The 12073-nt window shown below is 45.7% G+C and overlaps 1 protein-coding gene across 5 annotated transcripts in view; it reads right to left on the reverse strand.

Moving 5' to 3' along the window:
* MSI2 (musashi RNA binding protein 2) overlaps positions 1–3166 on the reverse strand; it is a gene marked incomplete at both ends in the record, with an annotated part of 373209 nt that extends 370043 nt beyond the window's left edge. For all 5 annotated transcript variants that reach the window (XM_084236676.1, XM_084236678.1, XM_084236675.1 and 2 more), the window contains 4 exons: positions 1547–1631; positions 2357–2438; positions 2772–2812; positions 3105–3166. In XM_084236676.1, coding sequence (XP_084092802.1) covers positions 1547–1631; positions 2357–2438; positions 2772–2812; positions 3105–3166 — 270 coding nt within the window. The remainder of the gene's footprint in view (positions 1–1546; positions 1632–2356; positions 2439–2771; positions 2813–3104) is intronic.
* Between the last annotated feature and the right edge of the window lie 8907 nt (positions 3167–12073).

Here is a 12073-nt window from a genome sequence, read left to right on the forward strand (position 1 = left end):
ACATGTCTACAAGCAATTAGGGAGGGAAACAGCAGGCTTTGTGCCTGATACCAGGGGTAGGACCCACCAGCCACCACGAAAACCAAAAACGCTATTATATCTCCTGCCCGGGTTAGGGAGAAGTAGTGGGTAATAAATGCCCAAATGGACGCTGGAATACTTTGGAATATTCCTCTTCTTCAATTTTTCGCCCTTTTTGGGGGGAAATGTCTAGTTGAAAATTCATGGGGAAAAAAAAAAATCCTTCAGACATCCATTATTACCCTACTAATGAGTGTCCCTGAAATGAAATTATCTAAAAGTACAAAAGGGCTGGGCCACCATCTATGACAAATCCAGCACAACTAATAAAGCAACTTAAGAGTGTGGGGGGTCTTTCCTTAGGGAGGAGGTGGTTAGAGATCTTGCACAGGACCTCAGATCAGCTAGTGAGGGTGAATTTGCAAAATCAACACACCAAAGGTGGTGGCCTGGTGTTTTTCTTCTCTTTCTTTCTATGCTCAAGTCCCAAAGGAACTTGAAAGATCACCTCATCACTCCCTTATTTTACAAAGAGGAAACTCAAGCCCAGAGGCAGGTAACTTGCCCAAGTTCCCCACGGGCAGCAGGACTAGGAACCCAATCCCCTGGCCTCGTCCCACTGCCCACCACAGAGAAGCGAAGTCCCAGGCAGCCCCACACTACATCCCAGTAGCACCTCAGGGCCCTGCTTAGGAGAATGTATAAACACTGCGGGCAAATTCTAATCCGCAAGAGGGAAGGGAGGAAGACAGTCACAAAGCCAACACAGGGGGGCCAAATAAAACACTGCGAGCAGCCCTCCTGCTCTCTCCCCATTCAATTTATTATTATACACCAGATTAGCTTTCTTCCTTTTCTCTCCTCCCTCAAAGCTCAATTTTAAAAGCTTTCAATGCTCCAAAAGTGTCCATACTCAAAGAATCTGAGTGGGGGAGGAGGGGTGGGAATCACTTTGAAACCCAAGGACTTCTCGGCCTTAGATTTCACGCCATCTGGAGTCACCCACTGGATGCCCAGCCTGGCTCTGGAGGTCTCCCTCCCTTCTCAAACCACACTCCAAATGCCAATGCCCCAGGAGGAACCTGTTGCCTGGGTCTGCGATCACTGCCCCTTCACCTCCCCTGCGCCCTCTCAGCAGTGGAGCAGGTTGTGCCACTGAACGGCCAATTCCCACAGTCAGTGAGTAACCTAGGGCTGTGCTGGGTTGACAAAAGTTGCATTTGCTCTGTGGTGGAGTTTCTTTGCACGGTCCCTTGGCCAGGAAGATCGCCTCTGCCCAAGACCACCCCTCCCCCCCAGTCAGATGCTTGGCAGGATCTGCAGCTGCAGTGGGACAGGCTCTAAAAGAAAGCCTCAAACCCAGCCATCCCAGCGAACTTTCCAGCCAACTTGCAAGCTCTGCCTGAAAGTACTCAGTGCTCAGCACAGCAGCTAAAGAAGACGCTGTCCCTTTAAATAGGGCTGTCAGTGCCCAAGATCGTTCCTGAAAAGGGGCGAAGAACAACAACAGGGAAAAGCAACCTACCGTCTTGGAGTCTAACTCGTGGTGGGGCTGACCTAATACTTTATCTACACTTGCTGGGTCTGCAAACGTGACGAAACCGAAGCCTCTGAAATGAGACAAAGGGAGAAAACACAAACAAGAAAATGGGACACCAATGAAAGCAACAAGGAGTGAGTCCTAATGCAAAACAGAGCCAAAGTTGCCCCCCACGAGCCCCCACTTTCCACACCCCCCCACCACCACCACCAATTCGCCTGCTGTCTACAACCTCCACTTCCCAAGAAAAAAACATCAAGGTTAATGGGGGAAGTGGCACGGGGCAGGGCGGGTGGAGGTAACTTGGAAAATGCTGGTGTCTCCACTCTTTCGCCACCTCAGTTCCCCCCCCCCCTCCTCTCCCCTTCCCTTCCTTGACGCTTTGTTTTATTCCGGAGGAAACCTCCGCCAGAAAAGATTCACCCCGCTGAGGGGGCTGAGGAGTTTGGAGTGTGGGGAAAGCATGCACTAAAAGGGGAAAAAAGAAAAAAAAAAAAAACACAACTGTGTAAAGTGAATGAAGCTGAATGTCATTTTAAACAGAAGACAAGGGAGCGACGGGGAAAGGACCTGGAGCGGAGAGACGGGCATCTCCGCACCCAGAGTTCGGCCCCAATTAACAATAACCTTTGGGGTTTGGGGAGGGGGGGGGGCCGTGCGCCGAGCGGCGTTCGAAACCAGCCACCGGCCTGAGCCCCGCTCTAAATCCGCTCAGCTACTTCTGAAGACACCTCCAAAAATAACACTTAAACTTTGTTCTAAAATAAAGACAAAATCCAGAAGGGAATGGTTTACCTGGAGCGTTTCGTAGTGGGGTCTCTCATGACCATACATTCTCTAATTTCTCCAAATTTGCTAAAATAGTCTCTAAGGCTATCTGTAGAGAGAGAACGAGAGAGATGGGGGGGGGGGGGAGAAGGTGTTGGGGGGGAAAAAAAGGCAATGCAAATTTTGATCAAGGACAAAAACCAAAAGTAGTTTTCTGTTGTTATTCTGTTTTGTTTTTGCATTTTGTGAACACGCGGGGGAATTCGGCAACAGAGGTCGCGTAGAGGGCTCGGAAAGGATTTGCTATTTAAAAAAATAACCTTGCACAGGAGAAGTGGGGAGCCAATGGCGCGGGGGGGGGGGCTCCTATACCGGGATAACAAAGAGCGATAAAGCAGCCAAGAAGGGGGGGACCCAGGCGCCCCCCCCCTCCCTCCCTTACCTGGTGAGGTCTGCCAGCTCAGTCCGCCGATAAACATTTTACTAGAGGGAGAAAACATAACAGAAGTGAGCACCGATGTCAGATCGGCCATTTTGACGTGTAACTTACAAAAGCTGAAGGGAAAGCGGGGGGGAGCGGGCGAGCGGGAGCCCGGGGGGGGGGGGCCGGGAAGGTGACGGCGAAACGCAGCCCCAAGGTGTGTAACTTCCCCGGGGGCGGGGGGGCGCGGGCGCGGCGGGGGGCGCGGGCGATGCCGGCTCCGCGCTCCGCCGTCCCCGGCGCCGCAAGGAGAGCGAGCCCGGGCGGCGCGGCGGGCAGCGGCTGGAAACTTACCCGGGGTCGTGCTGGGAGTCGTTGGCGCTGCCCGAGGTGCCTTGGCTCCCATTTGCCTCCATCTCTGAGCCCCCCCGCCCCCCCACCCCCAAAAGACCGAGCCCCACAGCGATCGGAGCGGAGCGGCGGCCGGCTCCGCGCCCCGAGGTCTCCCGCGCCCTCCTCCCCCTCCTCCTCCCCCCGCCCGGGCGGCTCCGAGTCTCGGCGAGCGGCGGAGCCGGGGCCGCGGCGAGACCGTCACACGTGGGCTCGGCTGCGCTCAGCCCCGCGGCTCGCACACCCCCCGTCCCCGCCCCCCCGGCCCATCCCCGCCGCTCCCCTCCCCCTCCCCACCCCCATCGCGCCTCCTCCCGCGCACGCGGGGCGGGTTCTAGAACGTCGTGTAACCAATGCCGGTGACGTCACGCACCCCGGCGCGGCCCCCGCCCGCCCGCGCGCGCACACCCGGCCCCCCGCGGCCGGACCCTCGGGGGCGGCGCGCGCGCCCCGCGGCCCCCGGGGGCCCCGCCTCCGGGCCGGGCGGGCGCGGGGCGCGGGGGGACGCGCCCCGACCGCCCCGGGTCACATGGGCCGCGGGGGGCGGGGGCGCGCGGAGGGGGGCGCGGGGAGCGGGCCGCGCGCGCCGGGCCGGCCGGAGACGCCCCCTCCCCCCCTCCGGCGCGGCCTCCCCATTCAAGTTCGCCGCCCGGCCGCGGGCTCCGGGGTGGCCCCGCCGCGCGCCGGCTCTGCGCCCTTTTTCCAGCCGCCGAGCAGAAATTTAGGTCAAGGACGTCGGGATCAAACCCAAAGCCCGGCGCGCCCTGGGCCGCCACCGGCTCCCCGCCCGCAGGGCCGGGGGCCTCGGGGCGCGGACACCCCCGCACACGCGCCAGCCACAAGTTTTATTTTCCCTTCGCGCCGCAAGTTCTCCGGCCGCCGCGCCGCACCCGCACCCGCGCGCCGCCCGCCCCGGCAGAGGTACGAATCCGTGCCCCGGAGACGCTCTTTTGGAACTTTACGCGTTTTCAGCGGCGACAACGTGCCCGAGAAAGGGTTTCCGCGCGAGTCATTGTGCAGCATTTAAAAAGCAGCGTAGGTTTATAGGGGTCAAGGTCAAATGATTGGGGTTTCAAGCAGATGTGGGGTACGGAGAGAAACAGTGTCGGAGCGTCTCCGGAGGGACTAGGAAAGGTGGTTATTTAAAGAAACCCCTTTCTAGCCTGTTCCTTACATTTTTTCCGTTTCTCTGCCGATAGTAAAATGCGTGAAGTCGGAGCAGGGCGAGAACCTTCTGGGGCGGGGGGTAGTAGCTGAGAGTAGCAGAAACTTCAGACTCACCCGAGGACCATCGCGGGGCCGCGCGAGTCCTGACACGCCGTGGGGGCTCAATAGTTGCCGGCTTCATCCCTTCCCGCAATGAAAACTCCAAAAAGACGATGTCTGTAGCTTCCCAGAGGCATTGCAAACTTCTCCAGCAGATTCCAAACTGACCAGATTCAGGCTGGATTCAATTTATGGGGTATTTAAAACAATAAGGATACAATTATCCTTATTGTTTTAAATTATTACAATAAATTGAGTTAATACGGCATAAGGGGCAACGTAAAGTGGTGGTTCATCAGTTACTCAAATTAATGTTAAGCATGAATTGATGTCCAATTAGCACTTTTCCATAAATTTCACAGGATTAGGACACAGTGAATACACTCAATACCAAAACTACCAAATCCACTCTGGGTCTTGGGAAAGTGGGATATCTGGAAAGTCCCAAAGCCAAAACCCTGGGTGACCAGTTTCTTAATCTCTAAACTGGGATAATTCCTCCCAGACAGGAGTGATGGGGTGAGCAGAGGGACTGAAATAAACAAATGTAAAAGTCCCCTTTTCATTGCAAACCGATGTGGGTTATCTTATTATGATTCATTACTTTATTTGATTTTAAGCTTTTAAACCACAAGTCCAAGCACACCAAGCAGCTTTTCCAATCATCCGGGGTCTCATGTATCTAAGAGCCAGTTGTTGTTATTATGATAAGTGTTTATTATGGTTATTCTCAATAACAAAATGCAGACAACAAAGCTAACGGGATTGTGTTTTGGACTTCAACAGAACCACAGACCATCAGAAGGGAAAAGGCCTTTCCTGATCCAACCCCCATGTTTTACATGAGGGTTCCAGAGGACCCAAGCTCCTCAGCCCCACCAGCCAATTCCTAAGAGGGTCTCTGGCTATGGCCCTATGCCCTTTGGCTCTGCTGCTTGCCTGTTTCTTCTGTCCTTCACACAACAAGAGAGTGAGGTGCCCTTGTTCCCTGTTGTAGACCTGCCCAAGCTGACAGTGAACTGAATTAAAACCCAAAGAGGGCCTAGGGCTGTGATTGCAAAGTCAGTGACCAACAAAGAACTGGATCTTAAATTTCCACTACCACATTGTTTTTATTTTTAATTTTTAATAACATTTACTCATCTTGGTCTGAAATTCTATGTGTTTTGACAGATGCATAGAATCTGAGTAACCATCACCATAACCAAGATGCAGAAGAGTTTCATTGTCCCCCCAAATCCCTCTTGTTGTCCCTTTGCACTATGTTTATCTGTAATGACTTATAAATATGCATTTCTTCTCCAGCTCACTTAATGTAGCCCTTGGGTCTAGACCATTCCAGCAGCATTGTCAGTCCTTCACCTTCTTAAAGTCTCTTCATGAAACCGCTGGACATAGCAGTCTTCCCTTGGCATCTTTGATGACCATTCTCCTGGTATTCCTCCTGCCTCTCCAGCCATTCCTTGTCTGCTCTGCCCCATACCTCCTCTGCCTTTCCTCTAAATATTGGTGTCTGTTCTCTCTCCCCAGCCATATACCCTTCCTGGGTGACCTTTTCTGTAGGATGGGTTTAAATAACCACCACAGAGTTCCAGGGTCTAATTAATTTCCTTTTCAACCTCTCCACCTTCCTTCCTAAAGGGCACCCTAATCTCAACATATTCAAAATCACAGGTACATTCTTTCCCCCTAAATCTGAACCTCTTTTAAGATTCCTTGTCAGTGAACAGAACCCCAGCCATCCTACAAACGAGACTGACGGCTGTTCAGATTGACTCCTTCCATCTTGAGTGTTGAGTTTTGCTTCCTAAATATCTTCCGAATTCATCGTCCCATTACTGTATCCGGGTAGCCTCCTAAGCAATTTTCCCACATCCTTTCTTACTCCAGTTGTGTACCTGGAAAGCTTTTCCTGATCTCTCTGACCAGATCAGATCCCCCTTGGTATGCACTGTAATCCCTGCCAGCATGTCCACTATGTACCTTACCCTATGTGATCCTTTGTTTTATTGCTGATCTCCACCAAACCACAGCGCCCATCCATTTCTGCACTCCATGTATTAGCACAGTGCCTACTGGTGCATGATTGACATGGATATTTGTTGAACGATTCAAAGGATGAAGGAGTGAACAAAAGTCAACATCTAATTTCACTGTGGGATTTTTTTTGTATCTGTATGCCTAAATATAATTGGCTGCATTGTTCTCTTTTATTGCCTTTGTCTGGTTATACTGGCCTGATAAAATAACCTGGTAAATACTTCTCTCCATTTTCTGGAACATTCCGTATATAATTGGAATTACATGTTCCTTGATGTTATGGTAGAACTTGCTGGTTAAAATGTTTGAGTCTGGGATGGGTATTACCTAGGTTGATTTTTTTTAAACTTATTCCATTTCCTTTAATGGTTATAGATCTCTTTAAGATTTTTATTCTTCTTGAGTCAATTTTTATCCATTTTTCAGGAAATTATCCACACCATGTAGGTTTTCAAATTTTCACCAAAGCTACTTGTAGTTTTCTCTTAATACATTTTAACCTATTGTATATGTATCCCCTCTTTTCTGGATCAGCTGTGCCAGAGAAATCCTTTTCTAACTAGTATTTCTTTCTACTAGTGTTTTCAAACAATCCGCTTTAGTTAATATTATTGCTCGGTTTCATTAATTATTGCTTTTATATATTATATTACATATCACTATATTTGATATGAGTGTATATATATTATTATTAATATATAACATTAGTTTCTTCCTTCTCCTTGGGTTTATTCTCTTGCCTATTTAATGATTTCTTAAATTCATGGCTTAAGTAATTCTCAACCTTTATTTTTAATTTTAAAACTTAAAGCTACATATCTTACTCCACATATACCATTCTGAATGCTTTCCATTAGATACAGAATTTCTATTATCATTCCAGAAAAAAGAATATTTAGATTTTAAATATGACTTACTTAGGATTTTTTTTGCTTTGATTATTAGTAATTTATGTCTAACTTAACTGAATCAGGGTCACAGAAGGTGGGCTGTATGAAGCAGATTCTTTGTTATTTGTTGAAACTTGCTTTGGTAAATGGTAGATTTTCATAAATATATCATGTGGTTTTGAAAAGAATGTGAATGCCTTAATGTTAAATGAAGCATTCTATAGGAGTGTATTAAAATCAGACTTATTAACTATGTTACTCAGATTTTCTATAGCCATGCTGGTCTATTTTATCATTTTTTTGTACTGGTACATGAAAATTTTCTTATATGATTGAATTTGCTCATTTCTCCCGTAAGTCTCTCAAATTTTGCTCTCTGTATTTTTATAAGTATGTGATAAGAAACATCAAAAAAAAAAACCTTAAAATCTTACTATGCTACTCAGTTTTCTATTTTTTTTTAATAGTTGATATCTCTTTTTGCTGTATGTATTTTAAAGCTATGTTATTAGGTGCATACAAACTTAGATAAGCTGTGTTTTTCTAGTGAATTTTTAACATACACACAGGTGATCTTTAACTCCAGTGCTATTTGCTTTTAAGTCTAGTTGCCAGCAATCAATATAATTACTCCAATTTCCAGTTAGCATTTGTCTGACATATCTTTTTCCATCCTTTTTATTTTCAACCTTTCTATGTCCTTAAGTTTCAAGTGAGTCTCTTATAAACAGCATACAGATGGATCTTGTTCATTTATTTACTTAGTTGACTAGTAAGTTTAGTCCATTTACACTTAATGCGATTGTTGATTTTTTTTTAAGATTTATTTATTTATTTATTTATTTATTTATTTATTTATTTATACAAGCACTGGGTACAGTCAGAAGCGCGGGAGGGTGAGAGAATTCACCAGAGCCAGAGCAGAGAACAGAACAGGCAGACTGATGAAGTACACTGCTGAGAGGAGCAGCGGGCGGCTGGAGAGGTCTGCGCGCCATGTGGGACCCTCGCCTGGCGGCCGGGGATCCAACCCGCACTGCAGAGACTGCGGGCAGCTTCGCAACCCAGCACTCAACCGCTGTGCCACCGGGGAGGCCCAATTGTTGATATTTTTAATGAAACTTAGGGTCACAAAAATATACTAATCATATTCTCTGGTATAAACATACTATAATCACTGAGTATATTCATGGCCTTATTTTATTTTTTGATATCCTGAACACCTATAAACCTACTATTCAACTAGAAAAATAAAGCAATGACAGTAACTTACAAATAGCTATGTGCCCCTCCCCATCTGAAGTAACCACCAATCTCAATCTTGTATGTATTGTTCTTTTGCTTTTTAAAATGTTTTATCAAAATCAGTCTTAATCTTGTATGTATTACGCTTTTTTAAATGCTGTATCAGGGCCTCCCTGGTGGCACAAGGGATTAAGACGCAACCTATGAAGATATCTGCAGCCACTGCAGCACAAGTTCGATCCCCAGCCAGGGAGCTACCCACATAGTACAGCAGACCTCTCCTGACTCACCCACAGCTCCCCTCAGCAGTGTATTTCAGTCAATCTGTCTGTTCTGTCCCCCACTCTGTCTCTGGTGAATCCTCTCACCAGCCCCCCCACACCTCTGGCCTATACCCCAGTTCTTGGATATATAAAGAAATCTTTAAAAAAAATTTCTGAGCCTTATTTTATTTTTTACACAACACAGTATTAACAGTCAACTAAATTGTTGCATCTGGTTGTAGTTCATTATTTCTCATAGTTCAGTAATATTCCATTTAACGCCTGTGACACTGTTTAGTTTGTCCAGTCTCCTGTAATAGGCCTTTGAGTTGTTCCAATTTTTTGCTATTACAAGCAGTGCTGGCAATATTTTTGTCTTCTGGTGTATATGGCAAGAATTTATCTTTGGAGTGATTATTGGGTCATGAGATATGTGAATGTAAAACTTTACAAGATAATGCCTAACATTCCCAAAGTGCTATTCCAGTTTGTACTCCCACTAGCAATGTATAAGAAACTCTACTAATCTATTGATTTCTGACATTTGGGTTTATGTCTTTAGTCTCATTTTGCACCTTTTATTCTACTTTCTCTAAGATTTTCTTTACTTCCTTTCTTCTAGTAAATGGATCAAGAATTATTTGTTCCCTTTTCCTTTTACAAATTTAGAGGTTGTATTTCTTTTCTCTTTGTGATTATAATTTTTAACATGTACACTGTTCCAAACCTCCTAAAGAATTCAATAAGGTAAGAAAGAGTCAACTTCAATTATAGCCTCCCTTTTACCTGTTATTGTTGCTTGCTATTTTAGTCCCACCTGCATTTTATACTCCTAAATTTAATCTCTATTTTCATTTTAGTTTTCTACAATACAGTCATTGTTTAGATTTGCCTATGTCTACCAATCTATTTACCTTTGTTCCTTTCTTCAGGTTAAACACCCATTTCCTTAAAGCATATCCTTTAGTAGTTCTTTCAGGAAGGTTTTGTGAGTGACTGTTCTCTCCATTAATGTAAAATTATCTTACTCCACTCTTACCCTTGAATGATTATTTCTCTGGGTGTAAAATTATAAATTGGAAGTGATTTTACCATCAACACTTTTTTGAATATATCCTCTCTTCTTATTTCTCTGTTTATTGCTGTTACATTTGCTGCCAGTCTAAATGTCTTCATGCCTTTGTAAATAAGGTCTTTTATTTCTGGCTTTAAGATTTTTCTCTTTGTCTGACTTCCTGCACTCTTACTATGTGGTGTTCAGATGTGAATTCCTTTTTATTTACCTGGTTCAAAATCTATTATATATCCAAACTCTCGGGATTCATGGTTTTGTTTTGTTGTTGTTTTTCAAATCTGGAAAACTCTCAGCCATCATCTAGCAATATATGAATCCTGCCTCCTTCCCATTTTCTGTTTTCTTTTCTCTGACACGCATATTGGGTATATAATGTACCTTCTATCCTACATGCACAGCTTTCTTTCAGATTTTTCCTTAATTTCTTCTATCCGTGCTGTTTCCTGAGCAATTTCCTCAGATCCACTGTGGATTTTTCTTTAGTTCTTCAGTGGACATAACTTGTCCACTGAGCTTTTCATCTCAATGACTAGAAGTGACATATATAATTCTATTTAGTTCTTATTCAGATGTGTCCCCTTTTAATAATATTGTTTTCTCATAGCTCCAAATGTTCCCTATGTCTTTAATAGTTTTTAAAACTTTTAAAGTCTGTCTGATGGTCCTGTCATTGAAGTTCTTGGGCTCTTGTACCTGCTACATCTTGCTTCTAGTGGGTTGTATCCATGTATGTTTTGTAGTTTGGTATTGAGTTTATAATTTTAGCTTCTTCATTGTTCAGCTTTAGGGTTCCTGGACCACACAGGTAGGGTAAGTTCCAGCCCCAAATTTACATGGGCTGTAATCCTGAGTTTTCGTGAAGACTTTTTTTTTTTTAAGATTTATTTATTTATTTGTTTGTTTATACAAGCACTGGGTATAGTCAGAAGCGCAGGAGGGTCAGAGAATTCACCAAAGCCAGAGCAGGGAGCAGAGCAAGCAGAAGGACCGAAGTACACTGCTGAGGGGAGCAGCGGGCGGCAGGAGAGGTCTGCGCGCCAGGCGGGACCTTCCTCCGGTGGCCGGAGAGCAGCCAGGGATTGAACCGGCTCTGCAGAAGCTGCGGGCAGCTTCGCAACCCAGCGCTCAACCGCTGCGCCACCAGGGAGGCCCTTCGTGAAGACTTTTTGTGTTCATTTTCAACTCATGCCAAGACATATTTTCTTGTCTCCCTGTACCACTGGGAGATTTTTAACCGCTGAGTTACTTGTATAGTTATTCATCCTTTTGAGGGATTCAGCTCTATTTGAGGCTCTCAGTTACATCTTCCCACTTTTAATCGGCCCAAACCACAGTTCCTCCCCACTTTCATGCTCCAACTTCTGGTTCTGAAGGCCCACAAATCTACCTAAGAACAGCTTCATCTGCTTACTGGCTCACAATGCTGTCATCTCCCTCTTATTTCTGGCCTGTGCTTACTGTCCATGAGTACTTGTCAGTGGATGTCCCTTACATTTTGACCAGTACTTCTAAATGGTTTATAGTGAAAGGACTTTTAATTTACTTACTCTGCCATATTGCCATAAATAGAACTCCTTTCCATTTAATTTTTAGTACTTCCATTTCAAATTTTTAATATTTTCCAGTTTATATTAAAAATTAGTTTTTTCTTGGAGTACTGTGGCATTTAAGATTTCAGTTTATCTGTTGATAATCTTTTATAGGTGAGGCAACATTGGAACTGTGTCAAATGAGGCAAACAGAGGACGACCCAGTACATGTCATAATCACCTGGGTACTTTAAAAAAATACTGATGTTTAGGGCCTCCCTGGTGGCACAAGAGGTTAAGACACAACCTCCCCACAACCTCTGCAGCATGAGTTCAATCCCCCTGCCAGCCAGGGAGCAACCCACATGGTGCAGCAGACCTCTCCTGTCTCTCCTGCTGCTCCTCTCAGCAGTGTACTTTAGTCAATCTGCCTGTTCTGCTCCCCACTATGGCTCTGATGAATCCTCTCACCCCCCATACCTCTGGCCTGTACCCCAGCTCTTGTATGCATAAATAAATAATAAAAATCTTAAAAAAAGAAAATACTGATGTTTAGTTCTACCCATGAAATTCTGATTTAACTGTCCTGGGGAACAGTCAGGGCTGTGGTCTTTTTTAAACTTCC

This window comes from Talpa europaea (assembly GCF_964194135.1).
Source record: "Talpa europaea genome assembly, chromosome: 7".
NCBI lineage: Eukaryota > Metazoa > Chordata > Mammalia > Eulipotyphla > Talpidae > Talpa > Talpa europaea.